Source organism: Balaenoptera ricei, chromosome 9 (assembly GCF_028023285.1).
Source record: "Balaenoptera ricei isolate mBalRic1 chromosome 9, mBalRic1.hap2, whole genome shotgun sequence".
NCBI lineage: Eukaryota > Metazoa > Chordata > Mammalia > Artiodactyla > Balaenopteridae > Balaenoptera > Balaenoptera ricei.
In genome coordinates, this window is record NC_082647.1 from 8,329,672 (window position 1) to 8,352,110 (window position 22,439).

Below are 22,439 nucleotides of genomic sequence, written 5' to 3' on the forward strand. Positions count from 1 at the left end.
CCAGCACCTGCTAGATAAGCCTGGCGGATGTTTCCTATTTCACATCCCGAGGTGGATTCCTAATGAAAGAGCAGAAACCCTTGCCTTGGGCTCTTAGCCCTGACCCACATATTGAAAAGTAGTTAGGCTTCTAAATGAGTTTACCTGCTAGATTTTTGAGGAATATCCTATTTAGATGCAACTTTACGGTAGAGGAAATCTGGCCAGTGAACTTCAGAAAAGTAAGTATAAGTAATAAAATACGCAGGGTGTAGAACCTTTCTTAAATTCATTCTGGCAATGCTCTGATACTGAAACACATGCTTTGGGGCTAAACAGCATTAAAATAAAAGTTTCCTTTTTCTTTCTTCTTCTTTCTAAAATAATTTTTTTTTAACAAAGTTTAATTTAATGAAGATGGCCTTCATTACATCAAAAGGGCATATCTCCATTTATGTATCTAAAAAGGAAATATATCGATAGCTACTCCTTTTAGTATTTTATTTTATATGCGCATACACATTTATTTGAATATCAACTATTGTTTTGGTCTGTTTAGCAACCAGAAGAGTGTTACTCATAAGTGGTATCAGTGCTCCTCATAATATCACATTCTTATAGTATCCACAAAGAAGACTACTGAGTATCGGGATGTAAGCAATTATTATCAAAAGCAGGATCCCAGAGATTAAAAGCACAAATAGCTGTTTCACAGAATTCAGATCAATGAGAAAAAACATATTTTGCAGTAAGGCTAATGGCATGGACGTTCTTGCTTTCACTGTGCTAAATAGGAGAGGGGAATCTTCCAGTTTGCCTAGACACTCGTTCGAGTATTGGGGCTGGTGGAATCAAGAGCAGGGACGCCATTTTGTTGTTGAAAATTATTCTTCTGTTTTTTAAAAAGAAAACAATTTACTATTGTTTCATTATGAAACAGGGTGCCTGTGGGGTCCCTACTTTTAATTTTAGTTTTTTAAACTACTTTAAAACATTTTAATTGAACAGGTTAAATACGATTATGGCAAAAAAATCAAAGAGTAAATTTAAGATGTAGTATGGCTAAAGACAAGTCTTCTATAAGTCTCCACATCCTTAGTCTACAATAGTTTTTATTGTATAGTTTCCAGAAATTGTCTATGTATGTATAAGGGTTATGGATCTCTATGCATTTTTAAAAAACCAGACTCATCTCATACATGGTGTTCTTCAACTTGCTTTTTGCCCTTTCATCTGGGCATCTTTCTATGCAAGTGTCTGTGCATCTATCGCCTTCCTTTAACAGCCTAAATACAGTGTAATTGTCTAAAACTCTGTTAATAGACATTTCTATTAGGGTTTGTTTTGTTTGGGCTGCTACAAAAAAGTGGAAAATAAAATCTCAGTATTTATATTTGTTCGTATTCATACAAGAATGTAAATGCCAGATAGTGAAAAGTTCAGTCAAAGAATTGATACATGAAAGTTTTGACAGCAATTTCCAAATTTCCCTTAAAGGTGGCTTCCTTGACTTCTCTTCCTTCATGAAGAGAGATCATGAAATGAAACTGGACTGATGTTGTCATTGCACATTGTGGGTCAGACTACTGTCCCAGAGGTGGTATCACCTAGGACTGAAATGTAGATTTGGGAAAATATACCCACCATGATGGCCTGTTCCAGGCCAGTGATAGACTCAGCTCTTTGTTGTAAACTGTTTTAAGCTGAGAATTTTCTCCTGAAAGGGAATTAATGTTTGTACCATCAATCAGCCTGAGAAACAAATGTTCCTCCTCTAGGAACTGAGGTAGGGCTTGGGGTGGGGAGGAAGGACTTCCTCCTCCTGTGGGTTCTCAAGGAGGTTCCAGCCTAGATCCTCATGCTCAGGGCTGCCCTAGTGAGATCATTAGTGAGACCAGGCTGGAGATCCAGGGGAAGGATCGCTGAGAGCCAGGCAGGGCCTCAGGGATCAGAGTGCTGCTGGTGGTCTCTGACAGCGGTCACTTCAGGCAGAAGTGGTACATTTCTCTCGGCGTCAGACTTCTCTAAGTCCCAGCCCCTCAGTAAGGTCTCACTGAAAGACACAGTGGGGTTTCCACATCTGTCTCCTATAAGAGCATTAGTGATAGTCACAGACTGAGACAGCCGTCACCAGCAGCACAAGAATCTCACGAGGCGGCACCAGGGCACTCAGGCACGACGGCCAGAGTGGAAGGCAGAGAGAAGTTGTTGGTGAACACCTATGGGCTGCACCTCGGGACAATCACGACCTAACTCAGCGTGTATTTACTGGATGTAGTCAAAACAATTACAATAAATGTTAGGGGAGCATTTACTAGTGAAATACAGATGTGCATTCTCACTTAGGAGTATCCTCTCATTTAAACTTCACATCTATCACACAAGGTAGGTATTATTACTGTTTCAATTTTTTTTCTAAGGAAATAGTCACAGAGCACTTTTGTAACTTGTTCAAGGTCGCTGAGCTAGCAAGCAACAGAACTAGGATTCAAAACAAGGTTACATTTAGAAAATAATTTGAACCAAAAAAACAAGTAAGGAATACCACAGAAGTGAGTAAAAGTAGATAACAAAATTGAAATCCTACACTCATGTTCATAGCAGCATTATTCATAATCTCTGAGATGTGGAAGCAACCCAAGTGTCTATTGACAGATGAATGGATAAAATGTGGTGTACACATACCATGAGATATTATTCAGCCTTAAAGAGGAAGGAGATTCTGACACATGCTACAACACAGAAGAACTTTCAGGACATTATGCTAAGTGAAATAAGCCAACCACAAAAAGACTGTATGATTCCATTTATATGAGGCACCAGAGCAGTCAAATTCATAGAGACAGAAAGTAGAATGGTAGTTACCAGGTACTTGGGGGAGGGAGAGATTGGGAGTTATTGTTTAACGAGTAGAGAGTTTCAGTTTTGCAAGATGAAAAGAGTTCCAGAGATGGATTGTGGTGATGGTTGCACAACAAAATGAATACTTAAAACCACTGAACTACATATACTTAAAAATTGGTAAGACAGTGAATTTTTTATGTGTATTTTATAACAATTTTAAAAATTGGATAAAATGAAATCATACTGTATATAGTACATGTGTTGAAACTTTTACAGAGTAATATTTGAGCTTGAATCTGGAGTTTGCCTGTCCTGGGCTTGAATCTCAGCTCTATGACTTGTTAGCTGTGTGACCTTGGGGAAGTAACTTAACCTCTCTGGGGCTTCATTTCCTCATCTGCAAAATGAGGAAAAACAGCACCTTCATCATTGGGTCAATGTGATGTTTAAATGACATGATGCATTTAAGCTCTTGAACAATATTTGGCACATAATTAACACTCAAAATGTTCACTATTATTATTATTTGAACATGATGGGTGAGAATGCACATATAAATATTTCATTTTGAGTAAAACTGAACATGTTTCACAGAAAAATGTTATTGAGAAGATTAGATGAAATTAAAACAATGAAAAAATATAGGATGATTACTTTTAAAAATATTCCAAATATTTTGCTGTTAGTAGTTGGAGAGTAAGCTGAGCCGATCAAAAGTTAAGATTCTGGGTTTGAAACAGTGAAGAGGTTCTGCTGCCTGTAAACATTGTCATGGATTATTTCTGGCCCAGGAAGAAAAGCTCCACAGACACGCCAATTCCATTCAGGGTCTATGGCATAGGGCACTACTGGTTAGTATGTGACTGGCCTTTCTACTATTGAGGTGGGAACTGATTACTAATTATAACACAAAGACTGTGCTAATGGATTTTCACCTCACTTATTTCCTCCCATGTATGTGCTCATCTTGGCCAGGACACAACTATCCAGAATTTCTACACACACACGCAGGAAGGTACTGAAGCGATGAATGGCACACCTTCGCTGGTAATTCCATTTTGGAATTGCTAATTTCAGATGTGATGGTTTAGCTCATGGAGTCGGGCTGTCAGAAACCAGGAATTACCCAGCGGTGGGCACTTAGCTGAGACCAAGGCTCACTTAAGTAGGATTCTGGCACTGTAGGTGGGAATATTTACTATTGCTGTGAAGAGTAAATCAGAAATGTTAAATTACATTCAATCTCAGAAATAACTGTGCAGAATTTCTCAGGGCAAAGAAAATCAGGCAATTATTGAGGTGCTTATAGTTCTCACAGCCCACTGCCACTTTGCTGTGAGACACAATCACACTTGGAGCTACAATCTAATTTATCTCAGCTCCATTTTTGTGTATTTTACTCTAGTAAATAAGAAAAAATGCTTAATCTAAGTTTTAGAGTTCTTTAAAAAAAGAACATATAATACGTTGTCTATTGTTTAAGCTTTAAATTTAAAACTTACATATAACTAGTGAAAACATTAAATTCATAAATCATTAAAAAGATAAAAACAAGAGTAGTCTTCCTAGATCATGATGTTGTAGAAAAACACTGGACTAGAAGTTTGGAAATCTGGGTCTTAGTCTTCTCTCCACTTCTCATTTCCAATGTAAGTTTAGAAAGTAATTAAAATTTTCCTGGGCCCCAATTTATGTATCTGAACTTTAAGAAATTTTTAATGATTCCAGCAATCCCACTCCTGGGCAAATACCCAGACAAAACTATAATTTGAAAAGATACATGCACCCCTTTGTTCATAGCAGCACTATTCACAATAGCCAAGACATGGAAATAACCTAAATGTCCATAGATAGATGAATGGATAAAGAAGATGTGGTATATATATACAATGGAATATTACTCAGCCATAAAAAGAATGAAATAATGCCATTTGTAGCAACATGGATGGACCTGGAGATTATCATACTAAGTGAAGTAAGTCAGAAAGAGAAAGACAAATACCATATGATATCATTCATGTGTGGAATCTAAAATATGACACAAATCAACATGTCTAAGAAACAGACTCACAGACATAGAGAACAGACTTGTGGTTGCCAAGGGGGAGGTGGGGTGGGGGAGGGATGGATTGGGAGTTCAGGGTTAGCAGAGGCAAACTATTATATACAGGATGGATAAACAACAAGGTCCTATTGTATAGCACAGGAAACTATATTCAATATCCTGTGACAAAACAATGGAAAAGAATATGAAAAAGAATATATATATATGTATATGTATAACTGAGTCGCTTTGCTGTATGGAAGAAATTAACACAACATTGTAAATCAACTATACTTCAATAAAATAAAGAAAATAAATTTTTTAAGATTTTAGCTGCGGTTCCATTCAACATTCAAGTAATAAAAATAATATACCCTACTGCAATTTTAAACACTCATTTATGACAGCACTTGACCAGACCTTTACGTGAATTGGGAAGCACTATCTATATTTTGCTGGTATGAAAGCTTAGAGACGTGAAATGCCCACTTAGGTCACGTAAAGAGGAAACAGCGTAGGAGGAAACTTTGCACCCACTCGTCTCAGCCCAGTTTAACCAAATGATTCTCTGTGACTGAGGTAAGATGATTGGAAGAAGTAACTTTCTTAGCTGGAGTCTGGAAGCATGAGATTCAGTAGAACCTCTATTTTTACTTTTCCTTCACAACAAATGTGGTTTCACATATGCGAATTTCGCTTGGGTGTGGGCACTAGAGTCTCCTTTTTCTGAGTCTCTCAGCTGTCCTCTGTGGCAGGACGAAAAGAACTGGACACCAGTGACCGTGGAGCACACACTCCGGGTAGCCTGGGCAATGCACCGGCTGGAAGTGCTCCCCAGTCCTCTCCGTCAGGGAGGCTGCACTCAAGTCAGCTTCCTGCAGGGGCCCTGGCTTCCTTCCTGTTCCTGCGGGACCACCAGACAATGCAGTAAACAGTGGCCCTATGCCCAGCTGGCCTGGTGCCCTCGGAATCTGATTCCTCCACTGACAAAATTGCTCTCACTCTTGCCCTACGAGAAGAGAGAGGAGCCAGGGGTTCTTTGGAACACTGCTCAGCACAAGAGCCTGGTCCCGGCATCTCTCTCTGAGGGGTCATAGGGTTGGTGGACCTGGACCTTCTCTTCTCTTGATGGTCTCTGATTTGTCAGTTTCTCTGATAAAGCCTGCTCCGCATCACCGCCACGTGCTATTCTAGAATTCGACTTGAGCCCTGTGGCACAGCAGATCGAGAACGCAAAGGGACCTCTTTCCACAGTCTGCTTTCATTTCTTAAGATTCATTTGGAGCCATCAAGAATTGCAATGAGAATTACATAATTAAGAATTGCAAACAGCTATGTTTCCGCACTGTGCAATTCACAGAATATTTTCCTATTCCACATTCTATTTAACTCTCACAAAAATCTACCAGTCAAGATTTATTTTTATCATACAGACGACAAATCTAAGTTTCAGACTAGTTAAAAACCTGCCCCCAAAGTGGCAAATCTTGGCCTGGATGTAAAGTCTTCTGTATCCAAGTCCAGGTCTCTCTCTACTGCTCCTGGGAACTTTGGAACACACCTCCAGAAACGAACCAATCATTCTAAGATATTGAAAGCATCCACAGAACAGGTCTTTGCCAGGTGCTGGTGAATTCAAAGCCCCATAAGACGTCACCAAAAACTTCTTTTCTTGTGCCAAATAGGGAAGATCATTTTAATAGCTATTTATTGTAAACATATTTATTATACTTTTCAGTTTGCTCAAAATATAGTGCCCCTATCATGAGACGTTACACAAACTTCATAGAAACGAAGGGGTGAGGATGTCTTAGCTGCTACTCAGCTGGAAGGGAACAAGACATCAGCACTGTCCAAGTCCCCAGGCAACTGTGAAAAGTTGTAATCCAATCAAGAGCTTGCTAGTAGGGTGTGTCTGTGAGTGAGGCTGAACAGATCTGTCTTCCCATCTGTGATTTGAATTCAGGTGTGTTCTTGGAAGTACATTGCTCTGAAGCCTGTATGTTTTATCAGTAATCCCATTAATGATGCCCCTCTGGGTTTAGACATGGTGTTACGCTGGAGCCTCAAATTTAATATTTTCAAAGCTGAACTCATCACCTACCCCCTCAAATTGTTATTTCTTAGCCTGATAAGGAATTTAACCATTTCTAGGTGTCCAGTGGGGAGCCTGCCCAGACTCCTCTCTTTCTTCTCACATAGTCATAACTATCAAGTGCTGTAGGTACCACTTCCCAAATATCTTACATATATTCCTTTTTCCATGGTCTTGCCCTTGATGCCTTTCTTTTTATATATATATATACATATATATGTATATATATACGTGTATATTTATATATATATATTTATTTATTTATTTATGGCTGCACCGGGTGGCACATGGGATCTTTGTTGCGGCATGTGGGGTCTTTTAGTTGTGGCATGCAGACTTCTTAGTTGCAGCATGCAGACTTCTTATTTGTGGCATGTGAACTCTTAGTTGTGGCATGCATGCGGGATCTAGTTCCCTGACCAGGGATTGAACCCAGGCCCCTGCACTGGGAGCGCGAAGTCTTACTCACTGGACCACCAGCGATGCCTTTCAAGGACTATCTTGACATCCTTTGCTGACTGTTTTCCTCCCCTCCCGTCGCCGTCCCTATCAAGGTTTCCTCCACGGGGCTCACTGCCAATAAATCCAAACTCCTACCACTCCCTGAAAAGAACGGCAGCTCTAATCTTATCCTGCCCAGGGGCTCAGCCTTACTGTGCTTTCTCCCTTCTTCTCCACGTCACATTCCAGATCTACTGCACTGACAGTTCCCCAAACTGGCTGTCCTTACTCAGCTTCTCCTCCAAGTCAATCATGCAAGGAAGCGTGTGCCTGGCAAACTCTTACTTCTCTCTCAAGCATCCCTGTCTTGTAAGGACTTTCCTAACTCCTCCCAACTCTCCCTCAGTTGGCCTTTAAATTTTCTTGCACTGGTTTTGGTGTATCCTGCAGTGTCTTCTTCAGAGCACTGATTGTTTTATGTCATCTATTTGTGTGTGTGGTTTTTTCCTAACTAGGTTTTGAGTACCTTGAGGACGAAGAGCATGTTCTATTTGTCACTGTATCCCCAGCGCTTGGAATGACAGCTGACAAAAATGAATTTCACTTGGATTCACACACAAGATTTCCCTTTTCCTTCTGAATATGTCGACTCTCTTCTGTGGTAGTACAAAAAGAACTGAACAGTCTGGGTTCCCTGGACAATGGAACATCTGGGACAGTGCTCTCATTTCTGGCCAGGGAGGCTGCACTCAAAGTCTACTTCCCAAAGGGGGTGTGAGTCAAAGCTGAACAGAGAAATGAATCTGAGAGAGCCCACGGAACTTGCTGAAGGACCCACAACTAGTAAGAAGCGACAGGAACGTAAGTCAGGGCAGGGGTTCTTGTTATTGCCATTCTCTGTTTTATTCCCAGTACCTAGAAGACTCCCTGGCACATTAGAGCTCCATCAATATTTGTTGAGTAAATGACTGACAGAATGAAGGACTGACTGACTGACTGACTGAAAAGTTATCTTCAAAGCCCAGGTCCTTCTGATTTCATTCTCCTGACTTCTAGTTTTTGTACTGGGTATGAATGTGTGTGTGTGTGTGTGTGTGTGTGTGTAGATACACCTTTCAAACAAAATTAAAAAGTGAATATCATGATTTCCTCTTTACGATAAAACACAATTAAAGAATAATGATAACTATTTATACACACACACACACACACACAAATTCTAGGCCACTGAAACGTTCAGCCTTGGTAATTCATTTCATTTACTAAAAGAAAAATGGCTTTTGGAAAATAAGTATCCAACCTGACAATCATATAACTTTACATTCAGAATTAGTTTTCAGTAAACTGGTAGGATGACCTTGTCTTGTAAATTGTCCCAAATAGTGTAAAACAGAGGCGACAATAGTACATTGTGGTTGGTCATGTGAGGAAATGCAGGACTTTGCTCTCTGCTGCCGCCCAGAGGCGGGAATGTAGCACAGCCGGCCTCTCCACGTGTCAGAAAACCAGAAGCAGGTGCGGCATGTGTGCGTCTGGGAAGAACCGCACTCAAGTTTATATTCTTCCTCTCCAACTTCTGGGGCCTTTTTCTTACGCAATGACAGCTGATTTATCTTTATCTATTACTGACACAGAACCAGCCATTCACCATGAAGCAGGACAAAAGCCAGTAGAGGGATGAAAGAAACCCAAAATAGATCTTCCTTGAACTGATTTGTATCAGAGTTATGAACAGTTCAAGGCATAAAAGAAAAGTAGACCGGTAAGCACTGTTGCTGAAACCGAGAGCAAAGCACAATTTTTTCCCTTTCTTGGCCCCCCTCTGTCTTTTTCTTTTTCTTTTTTTCTCATCCAGCTACTCAAAGCAAACATTGCAGGAGGTGGAAGCACGCACCACAGGAGGCTGTTTGCAGAGACCGCTCTCACACGCCTGCACACGGGCTCCCTGCCCGCGGCCACCCCCTCTATTGTCACAAAGCACATTTTATAATGCAAATCACTGTCTACTACATGGCTCATTATTTCCCTCTCTGAATAAAATTTGAACACATCAATTATGTGTTCTTCTATTCTAAATGCCTACCCTTGTAGCACTGACCTCTTTCCGCTTTTATATTTTTCAGAACGTCCCTGACATTTGCCAACTGGGTTAGCTCTAAACCTTTCTAACCTATTATCTTATTACTTCAGCACTTTTCACACCTTCTCTTCCGTCTAATTAGTGTGACCTACAGGCGCGCTAGGAGGGCGAGCTCGCACGCTAGCCCCGCACTCACCACTGCTTGTAATCCGCGTCACAGTTGCAGTAGTATTTGGGGTCCGTGCAGTTGCGCTCGATGCCGCAGGCGCATTTCTGAATTCCGGGCCCGGAGCCGCCCCAGTAGTAGTGCTTCTCGTTGGCTTTGCCCACCCACCAGGTGTAAGGGCTTCCATCTGCAAGAAAGGGGAAAGGCACACTGAAACAGGACCAGGACCCCGTCACTATTGTGTCACACTTATATCCCCCCAACCCAGGAGCGGCATCTCTCTCTGATAGACTGAACATCATTCAACCCTCTTAGAAGTCAATCCAATTCAATAACAGGAATATTTAATAAAAAAATATCAGAGGGATTGGTAAGCTCAAGTTTTCCCACTGGGGTATGCACCTCTTCCTTTGAAAGACATGTTTACGTTCAAGCTGCAGGAATTTAGGGGCCTGTTCTGTAAATTGGCTGCCCAGATGGGGTACATCCACAATGAAGGTGTGTAGGCCATGCACCGATTCTTTAATATACAACTCAGTTCATGGCTAGTTGTAATTTTTCTGTGAAATGATAGTCATGGAGATGACAGAATATTAGAGCTAAACATGGACGTATGCCTTAGTATGATCTCCTTATTTTACAGGTAAGCAACTTAGGTCCAGAAAGGTTACACAATTCTTTCAATTACACAGCAGATTGGCTCCCAGACCAGAAGTTTGACACTGTATCTCAGAAGACATTGTACAATGCTCTTTATACAATATTACTTTGCTTTATTATTTGGCCTAATATTCACCCATTCATTCATTCACTCATCAAACATCCACTGTGTTTCCATTATGTGTCAAACATTATAAGAAACTCAGCAGAATAATGGAGAGAAAAGATACAGATTGAGAGTTCAGTTCAATTATTATTATGAACACACAGGAGAGTGGGTGAGGGAAAGGAGGTCAGGAAGGAGGGTTTCCTAGAAGAGGTAACATATTTGAGCTATGTCTTGAAGGTTACGTTACCCAGATGAATAAGGAGGTAAAAGAGAGATACGGACTCCTACGTAAAGGAAGCAGAATGGCAAAGTTCTATATGGAACACGCAAGTAGGAGTGTACCCATCGATGGTACAATAGGGCTGAAGAGATAAGTTTGAGAGGGTAGCAGGAGTAGGTCGCAATAGACAGTGGGTAAGGGTCATAGCACAACAAACTTTGTCCAAACAAGAAGTTATTTTGCCTTGGTTTATTCTTGCTTTTCTGCGTGTACTTCTTCCTATTTAAGAAGGTTGAACTTCATTCTGAAACTAATGGGAAACCATTAAAGTATTTTAAGCAGGAGATTTTCAAGATCAAATTTGTATTTTAAAAGATCTACAGTGAGATGAAAGACAGATTTCAGGGGGATAGAGTCATGGAGGCCAGATGTGATGCTCCTATGTTAATACAAAAGAGAAATAATAAGAGAGTAGTGGAAATGGAGAGGAAGAGAAAGTGGAAAGAGATTTAGGAGGTAGAAGCAGCTTGGGAATGTTGGGATTTGGGTGGGAAGATGGTGTGGAGATTAATCCTGGGTTTCTGGCTCAGGTGACTAAGAGGATGGTGATGTGCTTCACCAAGGTAGATCACAGGGAGGAAGATGAGAAATTTAGGGAAGGTCGAAGAAAGGATGGTGAACCTGATACATGAGGTAGGCAAATGGCTATCGAAGTCTGGATCTCAGGAGCATTCTCTGGGCTGAAAATCCCATTTTAGGAACCATCAGGTAAATGATTGGTAGCAGGAGAGACGTCACTGGAATCTTTTGGATTCCAACAGCATTTAGAGAACAGAGAGGGAGCTGGCCATTGTGCAGGTCAAGAAAGAAAATGGACAGAGAGGGTGGAGGAGAAACAAGCCAAGAATTTCCAGAAAAGCAGTGTGGTCGGCATTGTCCGATTTCATAGCAAAGTCCATTAAGATGAAGGTTTGGACTTTTTCTTTTAATTTGACAGCTAGACGGTCTTTGTTGAGAGGAGTTTCAGGTGAACGATGGGAAGAAGATGCCAGGCAGCAGCAGGCAGAGGAGGGAAGGGAAGGGAAAGGAAGGGGGAGGCCCTGAGAACAGCCTCCCACGCAGGAAGCTGGGGAATGAATGCAATCTCATGGAGGCTGTGCGGCCAGTAAGCCTGCACTTGACAATTAAAGTCTCCAGGCGTATGACTAACATTCCATCCTAATAACTCACCAGCCCTTCCAGGAGGTTAGGTGTACACTTGTCCCAGTATCTGTGCATGTGCTGTGCTTAGCAATAAAAGGAAGAAAAAGTCTTGCACTCAGTGAGCTATCGTGTAAACAGTCACAACATCTAAGCAAACAACACAATAAAGTAAGTGAGGGCCATATTGGAATTGTGCAAAAACTGCTGCTGTGCCTTCTCACCTATGCCAATAGCTTTTTGTTTCTGTGTTTGTTTTTGTTTTATTTAGAGATAGGCAATTTAAAGGTAGGCAACTGTACTGTGAGTTCAGGCTTGATGTAATAAATGAGCAAATGCTCTGAACTTAGAAAGGAGTTATTCAGGTATTGTACTTCCTACAAATCTCCAGATTTTCCAGTTGTGCTGACTTGGAAAAGGTCACTATTATTCCCTTCACAAGATCATTTGGCACCTGAATCTTAAGAAATACATTTGAGTTGATCTGGCAAGCGGTAGAGAGGGAGATTTCAGCACCCTGCTCTGAAGGCAGGAAGATGCCAGCTCTCTGAGATAAGGGTCCATTCTGAAACCTTGTCTCCCGCATCTCTGGGGCCTGTTCCAGCAGATAGGGGGCTGTTTGCTTTCTACATTCAAGCTATTTTGCTTCTCGCTTCTCTTTCCATCAGGGTAAAGAGTAACACATCCAACTTCTGATGCTTTCCAATGTTGGAACCATGACCAATAATAAATTCTTGTTTCCTTCTGATGCAGTCAAGAGTTAAAAAAAAAAAAAAAAAAGGCTTAAAATATTCCATTTACGGAAACTATAAAATCTGAGCCAGGTCATTTGGTTAGTAAGCTGCACTAGGTCTCTGTTGATTCCATCTCTGGCCGTGTTACAGGAAGAGGACAAAGGTGGACGGTGCTGTGCCTACCTTGCAAAGGCCCCTGGGGCCTTCCAGAAAACGACCGAGACTGGTTATCACATCTATTATTCACCACACTGCATCTTTTCAAGCTGACCTAATGCTAAATTCTTTCTCTCAAAAGAAATTTCAGTTACTATCACTGTTTTTGGAAACTAGGGGATACTAACACACTTGGTGGAGGGGAAGAAAGAACCAGACACCCGTAGAACAGGAGTCAATGGGCTGCCTGGCAGGAAATGCCCTTGTTCTGCCCGTACGTCAAAAAGCCCATGAAAGAGTATGTATCTCAGAACCTCAGCTCAATTTCCGATTCTTCCTTCCAGTGGCCAGTAGAAACGACCTAACACTGTTATATTTTTGTCATAAAGAGTGATGATAGATTGCATGAACCAGAGAAGCTGTACGGCTCAGTATTCTTGATAAAAATCAGGACAATGTCAGTCAAGGGAGCAAGGTCATCATCAGAGGCTCCCTCAGCAGGAGACCGAGAAATGCACTGTAGGGGATGTGGAGAAAGAGCCAGCTGATTCCCAACCACGCCTACAGAAGTACCAGGATGCCCAGGAGAGGAAGACTCATTGGCAAGTTGTTTGGGCTGTGGGTGTTCCAGTAGAAGCCCTAAGCTCTGCATGGGACCCAGGCTCTGAACTAACCTCACATGGCAGACCTCAGGGCAGTTCCTATAGGGAAGGACTCCTGTTAGACATCAGGATGGGATCTAAGAAGGTGATCTGCAGTGACGTTTCTTGCATTCAGTGCAAGAAGGAGACACACTACTGACCAGGTGAGGGTAGCTCAATTTCCCAGTTCTTCCCCCATCCCCACCTTTTTCTCAAGTCACTTCTAGTCTTACATAACTAACGTTCCCAGTTAGGGTGATGCAAAATCAATGTTATTTTGTTCTCCTTCCTAGGAAAGTAAGTTAAGTGCAGTACAAAATGTTTTACTTAGCTGTTTCCTCATCTGCCAGGAACAGAAGAATGCCAATAAGAACAACACATTCCAGGGAAAAAGCAAGTTGTACCCTTTGTTATTAGCGTTGGCTACTTTAGTTAAATCAAATCATCATAATTTACCAATTTGGCATATATTTTATATTCAGCAAGAAGAAAATGGTTCAATCTGTGTTGAGCAAAGAATTGCCTTATTTCAGTGCTGTGCTAACGAAGTGTTACTTTTTGCTTTACAAATCATTACTTACCTATTAATTGGCCTTGGGGAAAAGAAGTTAAAGGTGATAAAAATGGAAAGACTTTTTAAAAGACAAGATAAGGAGTGGTGAGAAAAGAAACAATTTAATTATCCAGTGCTAAGAGTTCAAGAATTTCTCTGACCTCAGAATATGAAGATTTTTGTTAACTATATTGAGTAGGTGTAATCACTGCAACGAGATTATGAAATGATAAACCACATTCTAGGTTAACTAGAAGCTGAATTATCAAAGTAAGTCATATTGTATTAAAACAGCCAAATATGGATTGAATTAAATGTAATCATGGCACTTTGTACTCATTTAAGACCAAATTTTATTATGCTGAGGATTTTGAGGATTTATTATGGTTTGGATGACTAAACTGAAATAGGGAGAAAGAAAAGAGGCAACTTGTTCCTCCAAATTTAAAGAAACCAACAGATCTCTTATTTTCTCCAATAACAAGCTGTTTCAGAAACACAAGGGCAAATGCATGGGGACTTCTTGATGAAAATGTGGCACATACCTGTGACTTTCAAAATATGTTCTTTAGAACTTCTGGGCTACACAAAGTAACCTAATAGTCTGCTTACATAAATATTATCCTGGCACATCTACGGTAAGACCCAGTATGGTCACTGGGACATTTAATTAGTTTCATTTCATCCACTTTTGCAGAATATTAAAAAGTGTAATACCTAACATTAAATACTGCAAAGGTTTATCGTCTCCAAAATGAAAACTTAAAAGTATATTTTTAGCTTGATGAAACCTAGTCTTATTATATCTACCACTATCTCCTTATCTACAAATTGTGTTAAAGAATCACAGGTGGCTTTTTAGCAGAGGAACTAACTAGAGCAGGTACAACTGCAGCAGGAACCTGCCTTTCAGTGCTCTGCTTAGCGCCCCCTGCTGACAGCTCCCGTACAGCACTCCCAGAATGCTGTCTGGCCCGTTCTGGCTGTTTGAAGGCACCTACAGTGCAGGATCCTCTTTCTAAAGAAAGACTCATACTCTGAAAAATCTCCCAGTACCCTTCCATCTTTACCGTGGCACCATCCAATCTTTTTTCCTCCACTTCGTCACTAAATTTCAGCTGACCACTCTGATCTGATTACAATTATCCATGGTGACAATATGCTTATTAAGTAAAGATATGTTTAATTCTAGACTGTAGATGCAGAACATTTTTGTACTGGTGAGAACCTTCCATGACCTAGAGAAGAAGGAAGGTAAAAGAACCTTTATAATAGGTTCCAGGTTGGGCTGGAGCAGAGAGGAAATTTGGAGGTGCTGTAGCTACCATAGAGCTCTCCAGATAATCTGATAGTTATAATTTGAAAGATCAAGCAGGCCAGAATCCCCTTTTCCTTCAGTAAGAGATGTGCGCAGTCCAAGGGTTGCAGAGCCCTAACGATGATGCTGACAGCTGCCCCTGCCCCCAGCACCGGAAGGAGGAACAGGCCACTTGTCCTGGAGTTCTGTGGCTTAAGTAGCGGAAGCCTCTCTTCTTGGACATGTGAAATTGGTCCCTATGCAATCACTTCCAGGAACTGCATCAAGGCAGCCCAAGTCTCAGGATCTTCAGAGACAGATGAGGGCTAGGAGGGGATGTCGTGGAGGGAGTACTTCCAAGTTTTTTCCCTCTAGTGGGAAATCAGTACAGGGAAGGGTTTCCAACTTACCTAAAAGAAGATTCACCTGAGGCTGTTGTAAACTATATAGATTTCCTGGACTACAGAATAAAATCTATAGAATAAGAATCTCAGAGGAAGATCTTCAGATGCTGTCACTTAATACCCTAGTGATCCTTATCTTCCTACAGGTCTGCCTTACACTGACCTGTGGAAATGACAGTGGATTTAGTTCACAGAATAGTGAGAGGCCTGGTGCCCGGGTCCCCTTGGGACACCAATCCAGGACCTGTTTTCTAGGTAAGATCTAAGGAGGTCATCACGGTGCTGACCACAGTAACACCTCCATTTAAAATTCCTAATTATTTTTTCTCTGAATAATGTAGTCACTGTAACCCGCCCCCACTTTTTCTGCAATTTCATAACCATGATCCTGAGTCCAAATGGCTGTATTTTACTATTTAGATTAAGAGCTTTAAAAATAAAACTAAAAATCATATACCTTGGCATTTTCATAGACACAAAAACCATCATCTCAAGCCACCCATAACTTTCATGAAATCGCTTCACTGAACCGGGCAACAATATTCTCGTTTGCTTCCCAGCCATCTAGTGCTATGTTGTTCTATGTTAATATAAAGACCAAACAAAGAATTAATCCAAAAAAGTCCTGTGCAGTTCATGCTGCAGACAGTGATGTAAAATTGGGAAAACTTATAATTTTGAAGTTATAATATAAACATTCAATTTGGTATTAAAGGTGAACATTTTATCTATGATTGAATGTCATTAAACTCATTTGATTAGGGCTGAATAGAAATGAGTGAAGCTGATTAGCTTCATGTTACATCTTTCAGAGTTACATCGGATTTTACTATATTTTATTAATTTGAATAGGGACCAAATTTAGAAATGGAGAATTGAAGTTCAGATCAAAATGGACCTGAACTGAAATGTTAATTCATTAAAAATTAATTTCACTGCATAATATTTAAATTTATTTTATTGAATTGAACTTAATAGATTTCAATCAAGGACTGATTCCACTGAGCAGAATTTGACTGAGTTGAATCAAATCACTTTGAATCCTATTCAAATGAATTAGATTTTATTAATTTGAATGGAACTGAAGTGACAGAGTAGATGGAAGTTCATAATTCTGAGCAGAATTAAGAGAACAGAATAAGCCAACCCACTCTAAGTTAACTTGGCTTCAGTTTCTATAGAGGTCATGGGCATTCGTGGTCTCCTCAGTAACTCTGGTTAAATCCTTTGTACCACGGCCCCAGGAACAAATGTGATTAATAGTACCAAAGTGATCGAATGGAACCATATGCTGTTTGTAGGATATAGTGAAGCACTTTTTGAGTCTTTTCCACTGGAAAAGCCCTGGCCAATTATATTAAATATTTCTTTTCCTCTTTATAGAACAAATGAAGAAGGAATTAACGGAATCCCAGGGACCATGATTTGTGTGAGTACTGGTTGCTCCCTTATTTTTATTCTCCATTAAATACTGTAGTTACTTGAAAAAACATGCCTTCCCTCAGCCTATTATTTATACTGAATGTCTCGATATCCTGTGCCCTGATTTTATTAATTTTTATTTTATCTTTTAAATATAAAACAAGCACCTCAGCTTGTTTTGTATTTAAAAGATGGCTATAACTTTTCAAATTAGTAGCAAAATATTGTTTTGCAACTGAAATGACATGCTACATACTCAATAAGCACCTTCTTAGGGCTGGAGAGACAATTTGGGGGGTAGAAGTGAAAATCTGATTCCTGCCCTTCTAAGGTTCTGAGTTAGTGGATACTGAGTTATGTTTAGTAGTTTACAATTATGAAAGCTTTATGCCTGGATATCTGATAGGGCACACACATAGTAAGATGAAAAAATACACACTGAATGTCACAGGAGCAGTTCAGACAGTGGGTCCTATGGGATTTTGGAGAAGGGAGTGATTACCAAGGACCAAGGCAGACTGGAGAGCCTCCATGAAGAGACAGATCTGACTGCAGCTTTGATGGATGGGTAGGATCCAGACAACCGGAATGAGGATATGAGCATTTCAGAATCTCCTGAATGGCTGGGCCAAGGTATGAAGGAAGCACCCCACGCATTTCAGGAACTACGGGGTAATCACTTAGGCTGGTGGGGGCAGTGCTGAGAAGTAGAATTTGTGGTGGGAGAAATGGTTATGGGAATTTCATGATGTTTGCACTTTAGTTTTGTAGTAATGGAAAGTCAAACAAATTTTTTAGATGTTAAAACACTTTACACATACAAATATTATAAGTTTATATAAAGTACAGGGAATAATGATAAAATATATAGCCTTGTACTTAGTTTATCCATTATCATTGGTATATGGTATGTTGTTCTTTGACTTCTAATTTTAATATTAATAAACATGGGACTGTGTCTAGTTTTTTGCTATTTCAACATGCTCTGTGACAATGTGTAAGAGTCTTTTGAGCATATCCCTATAGTGGAATTTTTCGGTCATATGGTTTGTGCATCTTCAAATTGTTTTCCCAGATCACTTGTATGAATGTAGAATCCCACCGGCAGTATATAAAACTTTCAGTTGATCAAATCCTTGACAACCTCTGGTCTTAAGCTGTTAATTTTGACAAATGGTGAATGACAAATAGTATCTTTTTTTTGGTTTTAGTTATAATTCCCTGATTGTTTGCCTTTCCATTTAATTTTTCATTTATATTTCCTTATTTTTAAAAATATCTGTTCATTTTTTTGCATATTCTTATTGGATTTTTTCAGTTTTATTGATTAGTAGAAAATGCTTAGGAAAATGATACTTTAATAATTATAATAATGCAAATTTCATTTTTTTAGTCCTTTTTTTTTTCTTCTTCCAGAACTCTAATTAGATATGTATTAGAAGTTATTGATCTAATTTCTTGCTTTTAATCTCTCCTTCATATTTAACAGCTCTTTGTCTTACTAATCTTTCTAATCTTACTAATCTTACTAATTAAGATTACTAAAGATCTTACTAATCTTACTAATCTTTCCCAGATTTCTGGGAACCTTCTTCAGAATCTGTTTTCCATTTAACTAGTCTCACTTCAGCTGGGTAGAAACTGTTATTTAAGTCTCTTAAGCTTTTAATTTTATCCATTACATTTTGATTTCTATAATGTTTATTTGGCTCTTTTTCAAATGCTACTAATGACTTTTGATAGTGTCTTCCATCATCATCTCTTCAATTTCTCCTTAAAAATAAATCTGATCCAATAATTCCAATATTTAAGTCTTTGCAGGACTGAAAATGCTATTAGTTATTTCCGTTGACTCACAATCGTGGTATCTTGGTTCACTACACATTTCTTGATTATTTTTTCCTTTGAGATCATATTCCTTGGAAATGCATCTCTGGGAATTCTTTGAAGTCCAGTTGAACCTCTCAGATAGTTTATATTTGCTTTTATCAGATACCTGGGGGGTATTACCAAGCTGAGACCTCTTTAGAATATATTTTCAGCTTGAATTTTTTTTTCCAACCGTGCAAATAGTGTGAAATTGACCTGTAAACAGGCATCAGAACAGGCTTTTTGTTACACAGCTTCGAGGGATAATTTCTTTCTTTTTCTCTTTACCTCCATCCAAGGTCCACACTGTCAAAATTCCTATGCTACCTTCCTTTGCAGAGTGGGTTTTTAGGTTTTTTTTTCACTGAGAGTCTAGACTCTTGGATTCTGTTTTCCATAAAGGGATATTTGATTCAACTCATCACTTGGTATGACCTTTCTTCCCCACATAGTCATGGAAACTGAAAATGAAGGTTGCAAGGAACTGGCAGAAGCCTTTAGGCCAGTTATGGCTTTAGCAGTCATTATGCTGTTGGTCCATGGTTTTGCTACTAAGGATCTTCCTCACTTTCATTCAAGCTCAATTGTACATTTCAAAGGATTTAAAAAATATTTTTTGCATGCAATTTTAAATGTTTATAGGGGAGGGCTTTCATGGTACCTATTTGGTCTAATCCTGTAGTAGAAGTCTGTTCCTGTGGGTTTTAAAGCAAGTGAGAAGCATGTCGATGTGATGCTCTGGGATGTGCCATGAGGGAAAGGGGACTAGAAACAGAGGAACCGTTCTAGGAATGATGTGATAAAGACTTGGAGGATCATGAACGCGTCCCATTACAGAGGCAGGGGTCAAATACACCATAAAAGGGAATCAGTGGGATTCGAGAACCAGATGGAACAGCTGGTGGTGACTCCTTGGCTTTAAGGTTAAGCAAATTTTAACGTTTTGAAAGAATTTTCTATTTCAGAGGAGGGTGTTGGTTCGCAGAAAAGAAGTTCGGTTTGATTTTACATAGGGTGAATTTGAGGTGTTAATGGGTCTCAACTGGGGCTGGTTCTACCTCCTCAGGTGTGATTTAGAAACAGTTGTAAGGTGCTACTGGCATTTAGTGCCCTGGGTCCAGGGATGCTAAATGTTCGGCAATGTGTGAGATAGTCTTGTACAACAAGAGCTCTCCCACTGCAAATGCCAACAGTACGCTGGTGGAGAAGCCCTCTCATATAGAAATGGTCAGATGAGGATACACAGAAGACAAGATCTGTGACTTCAAGAGAGAGATCAGAGCCAAAGCTGTGAATCTGTGAGTCATCCATAGTAATGACAGAAACTGAGAGGGGACATAGTACTTGGAATGGGATCAGGGGCCAGCTGAGTGCTTGCCTCAAGGTATGCCCACAACAGAGGAGAAGAAGAAAGACTTAAAAAAAAGAGGCAGCTGCAAAGAGGAAAGATAATCAAGGCAATGTAGTCTGAAGAAAGCTTACTTCTCTGAAGTCTGCTCTCATTCTCATTCCCGAAGGCAACTTATATTACTCCCGTCTTTGTGTTAAGCCACAGTCTATACAGACCTGAGTTACTGCATTCATCATATCGCGTTGCAACTGTTTCATGTGCTCACTTGATCAACCAAGCTTGATCAACATCAGTGGATTTGAGGCTTAGGGGGTCACTGATGAAACTGAAGGGCAGTTTCATGTTTCAAGTAATCAAACTTCAAGAGGTCAAGGTAATGAGGATGTAAGGAAGCAAATGTGAATAATCAAAACAGGGAAGCCCCACAAGTATGAGGAGAGAGAGAGACCAGCCAAGGGGTGATCAGGGAGCAAGTGCAGATTCTACAAGACAGGGGGGTTGCAAAGAGAAAAAGATGAAAGCTGTGATGACTGGGGCCAATGTCAATCAATAACTATTGGGTTGGACAAAAAGTTCGTTTGGGCTTTGCTGTTAAAAACCCGAGCGAACATTTTGGCCAACCAAATACAATCGCTATAATGATTCTTACTGCATCTTCCCAGCATGCAGGAGTCTGAATCAACCCCACATAAACACTGCCTTGGAGAAGATCTCAGGCCGGCTTCCTTATCTCCAACCCACTCTGATGAAGATGCTACTGGGGGCGTCATGGAAAGGACAAGAGGGAAGGATAAGCCTTAATGCCAAGGAGTTTTGAACTAATCCCATCTTCTCTACTACAAGTTAAAAAACAAAATAAAAACTGATGACATTAAAATAATTAGCCTTGACCTTTAACCCTGTCATACTACTCTCAAGACAGTAATTTGTTACTATCTGAAAAATGCAATCTTTGAAGATGGTGGAGTACGACGTGCTCTCACTCCCTCTTGCAAGAACACCAGAATCACAACTAGATGCTGGACAATCATCGACAGGAAGACACTGGAATTCACCAGAAAAGATACCCCACATCCAAAGACAAAGGAGAAGCCACAATGAGACGGTAGGAAGGGTGCAATCACAATAAAATCAAATCCCATAACTGCTGGGTGGGTGACTCACAGATTGGAGAACACTTATACCACAGAAGTCCACCCACTGGAGTGAAGGTTCTGAGCCCCACGTCAGGCTTCCCAACCTGGGGGTCCAGCAATGGGAGGAGGAATTCCTAGAGAATCAGACTTTGAAGGCTAGCGGGATTTGATTGCAGGACTTCGACAGGACTGGGGGAAACAGAGACTCCACTCTTGGAGGGCACACACAAAGTAGTGTGTGCATAGGGACCCAGGGGAAGGAGCAGTGACCCCAGGGGAGACTGAACCAGACCTACCTGCTAGTGTTGGAGGGTCTCCTGCAGAGGTGGGGGGTAGCTCTGTCTCACCATGAGGACAAGGACACCGGCAGCAGAAGTTCTGGGAAGTACTCCTTGGTGTGAGCCTCCCAGAGTCTGCCATTAGCCCCACCAAAGAGCCCAGGTAGGCTCCAGTGTTGGGTTGCCTCAGGCCAAACAACCAACAGGGAGGGAACCCAGCCTTACCCATCAGCAGTCAAGCAGACTAAAGTTTTACTGAGCTCTGCTCACCAGAGCAACAGCCAACGCTACCCACCACCAGTCCCTCCCAACAGGAAACTTGCACAAGCCTCTTACATAGCCTCACCCACCAGAGGGCAGACAGCAGAAGCAAGAAAAACTACAATCCTGCAGCCTGTGGAACAAAAACCACATTCACAGAAAGACAGACAACATGAAAAGGCAGAGGGCTATGTACCAGATGAAGGAACAAGATAAAACCCCAGAAAAACAACTAAATGAACTGGAGATAGGCAAACTTCCAGGAAAAAGAATTCAGAATAATGATAGTGAAGATGATCCAGGACCTTGGAAAAAGAATGGAGGCAAAGATCAAGAAGATGCAAGAAATGTTTAACAAACACCTAGAAGAATTAAAGAACAAACAAACAGAGATGAACAATACAATAACTGAAACGAAAACTACACTAGAAGGCATCAATAATAGAATAACTGAGGCAGAAGAACAGATAAGTGACCTGGAAGACAGAATTGTGGAATT

General features: G+C 40.5%; 1 protein-coding gene across 2 annotated transcripts in view; it reads right to left on the bottom strand.

The window, feature by feature from the left end:
* Positions 1-22,439, bottom strand: part of CNTNAP2 (contactin associated protein 2) — a 2,085,708-nt gene that overhangs the window by 443,838 nt on the left and 1,619,431 nt on the right. For both annotated transcript variants that reach the window (XM_059933152.1, XM_059933153.1), the window contains one exon: positions 9,680-9,836. In XM_059933152.1, the coding sequence (XP_059789135.1) occupies positions 9,680-9,836 (157 nt within the window). The remainder of the gene's footprint in view (positions 1-9,679; positions 9,837-22,439) is intronic.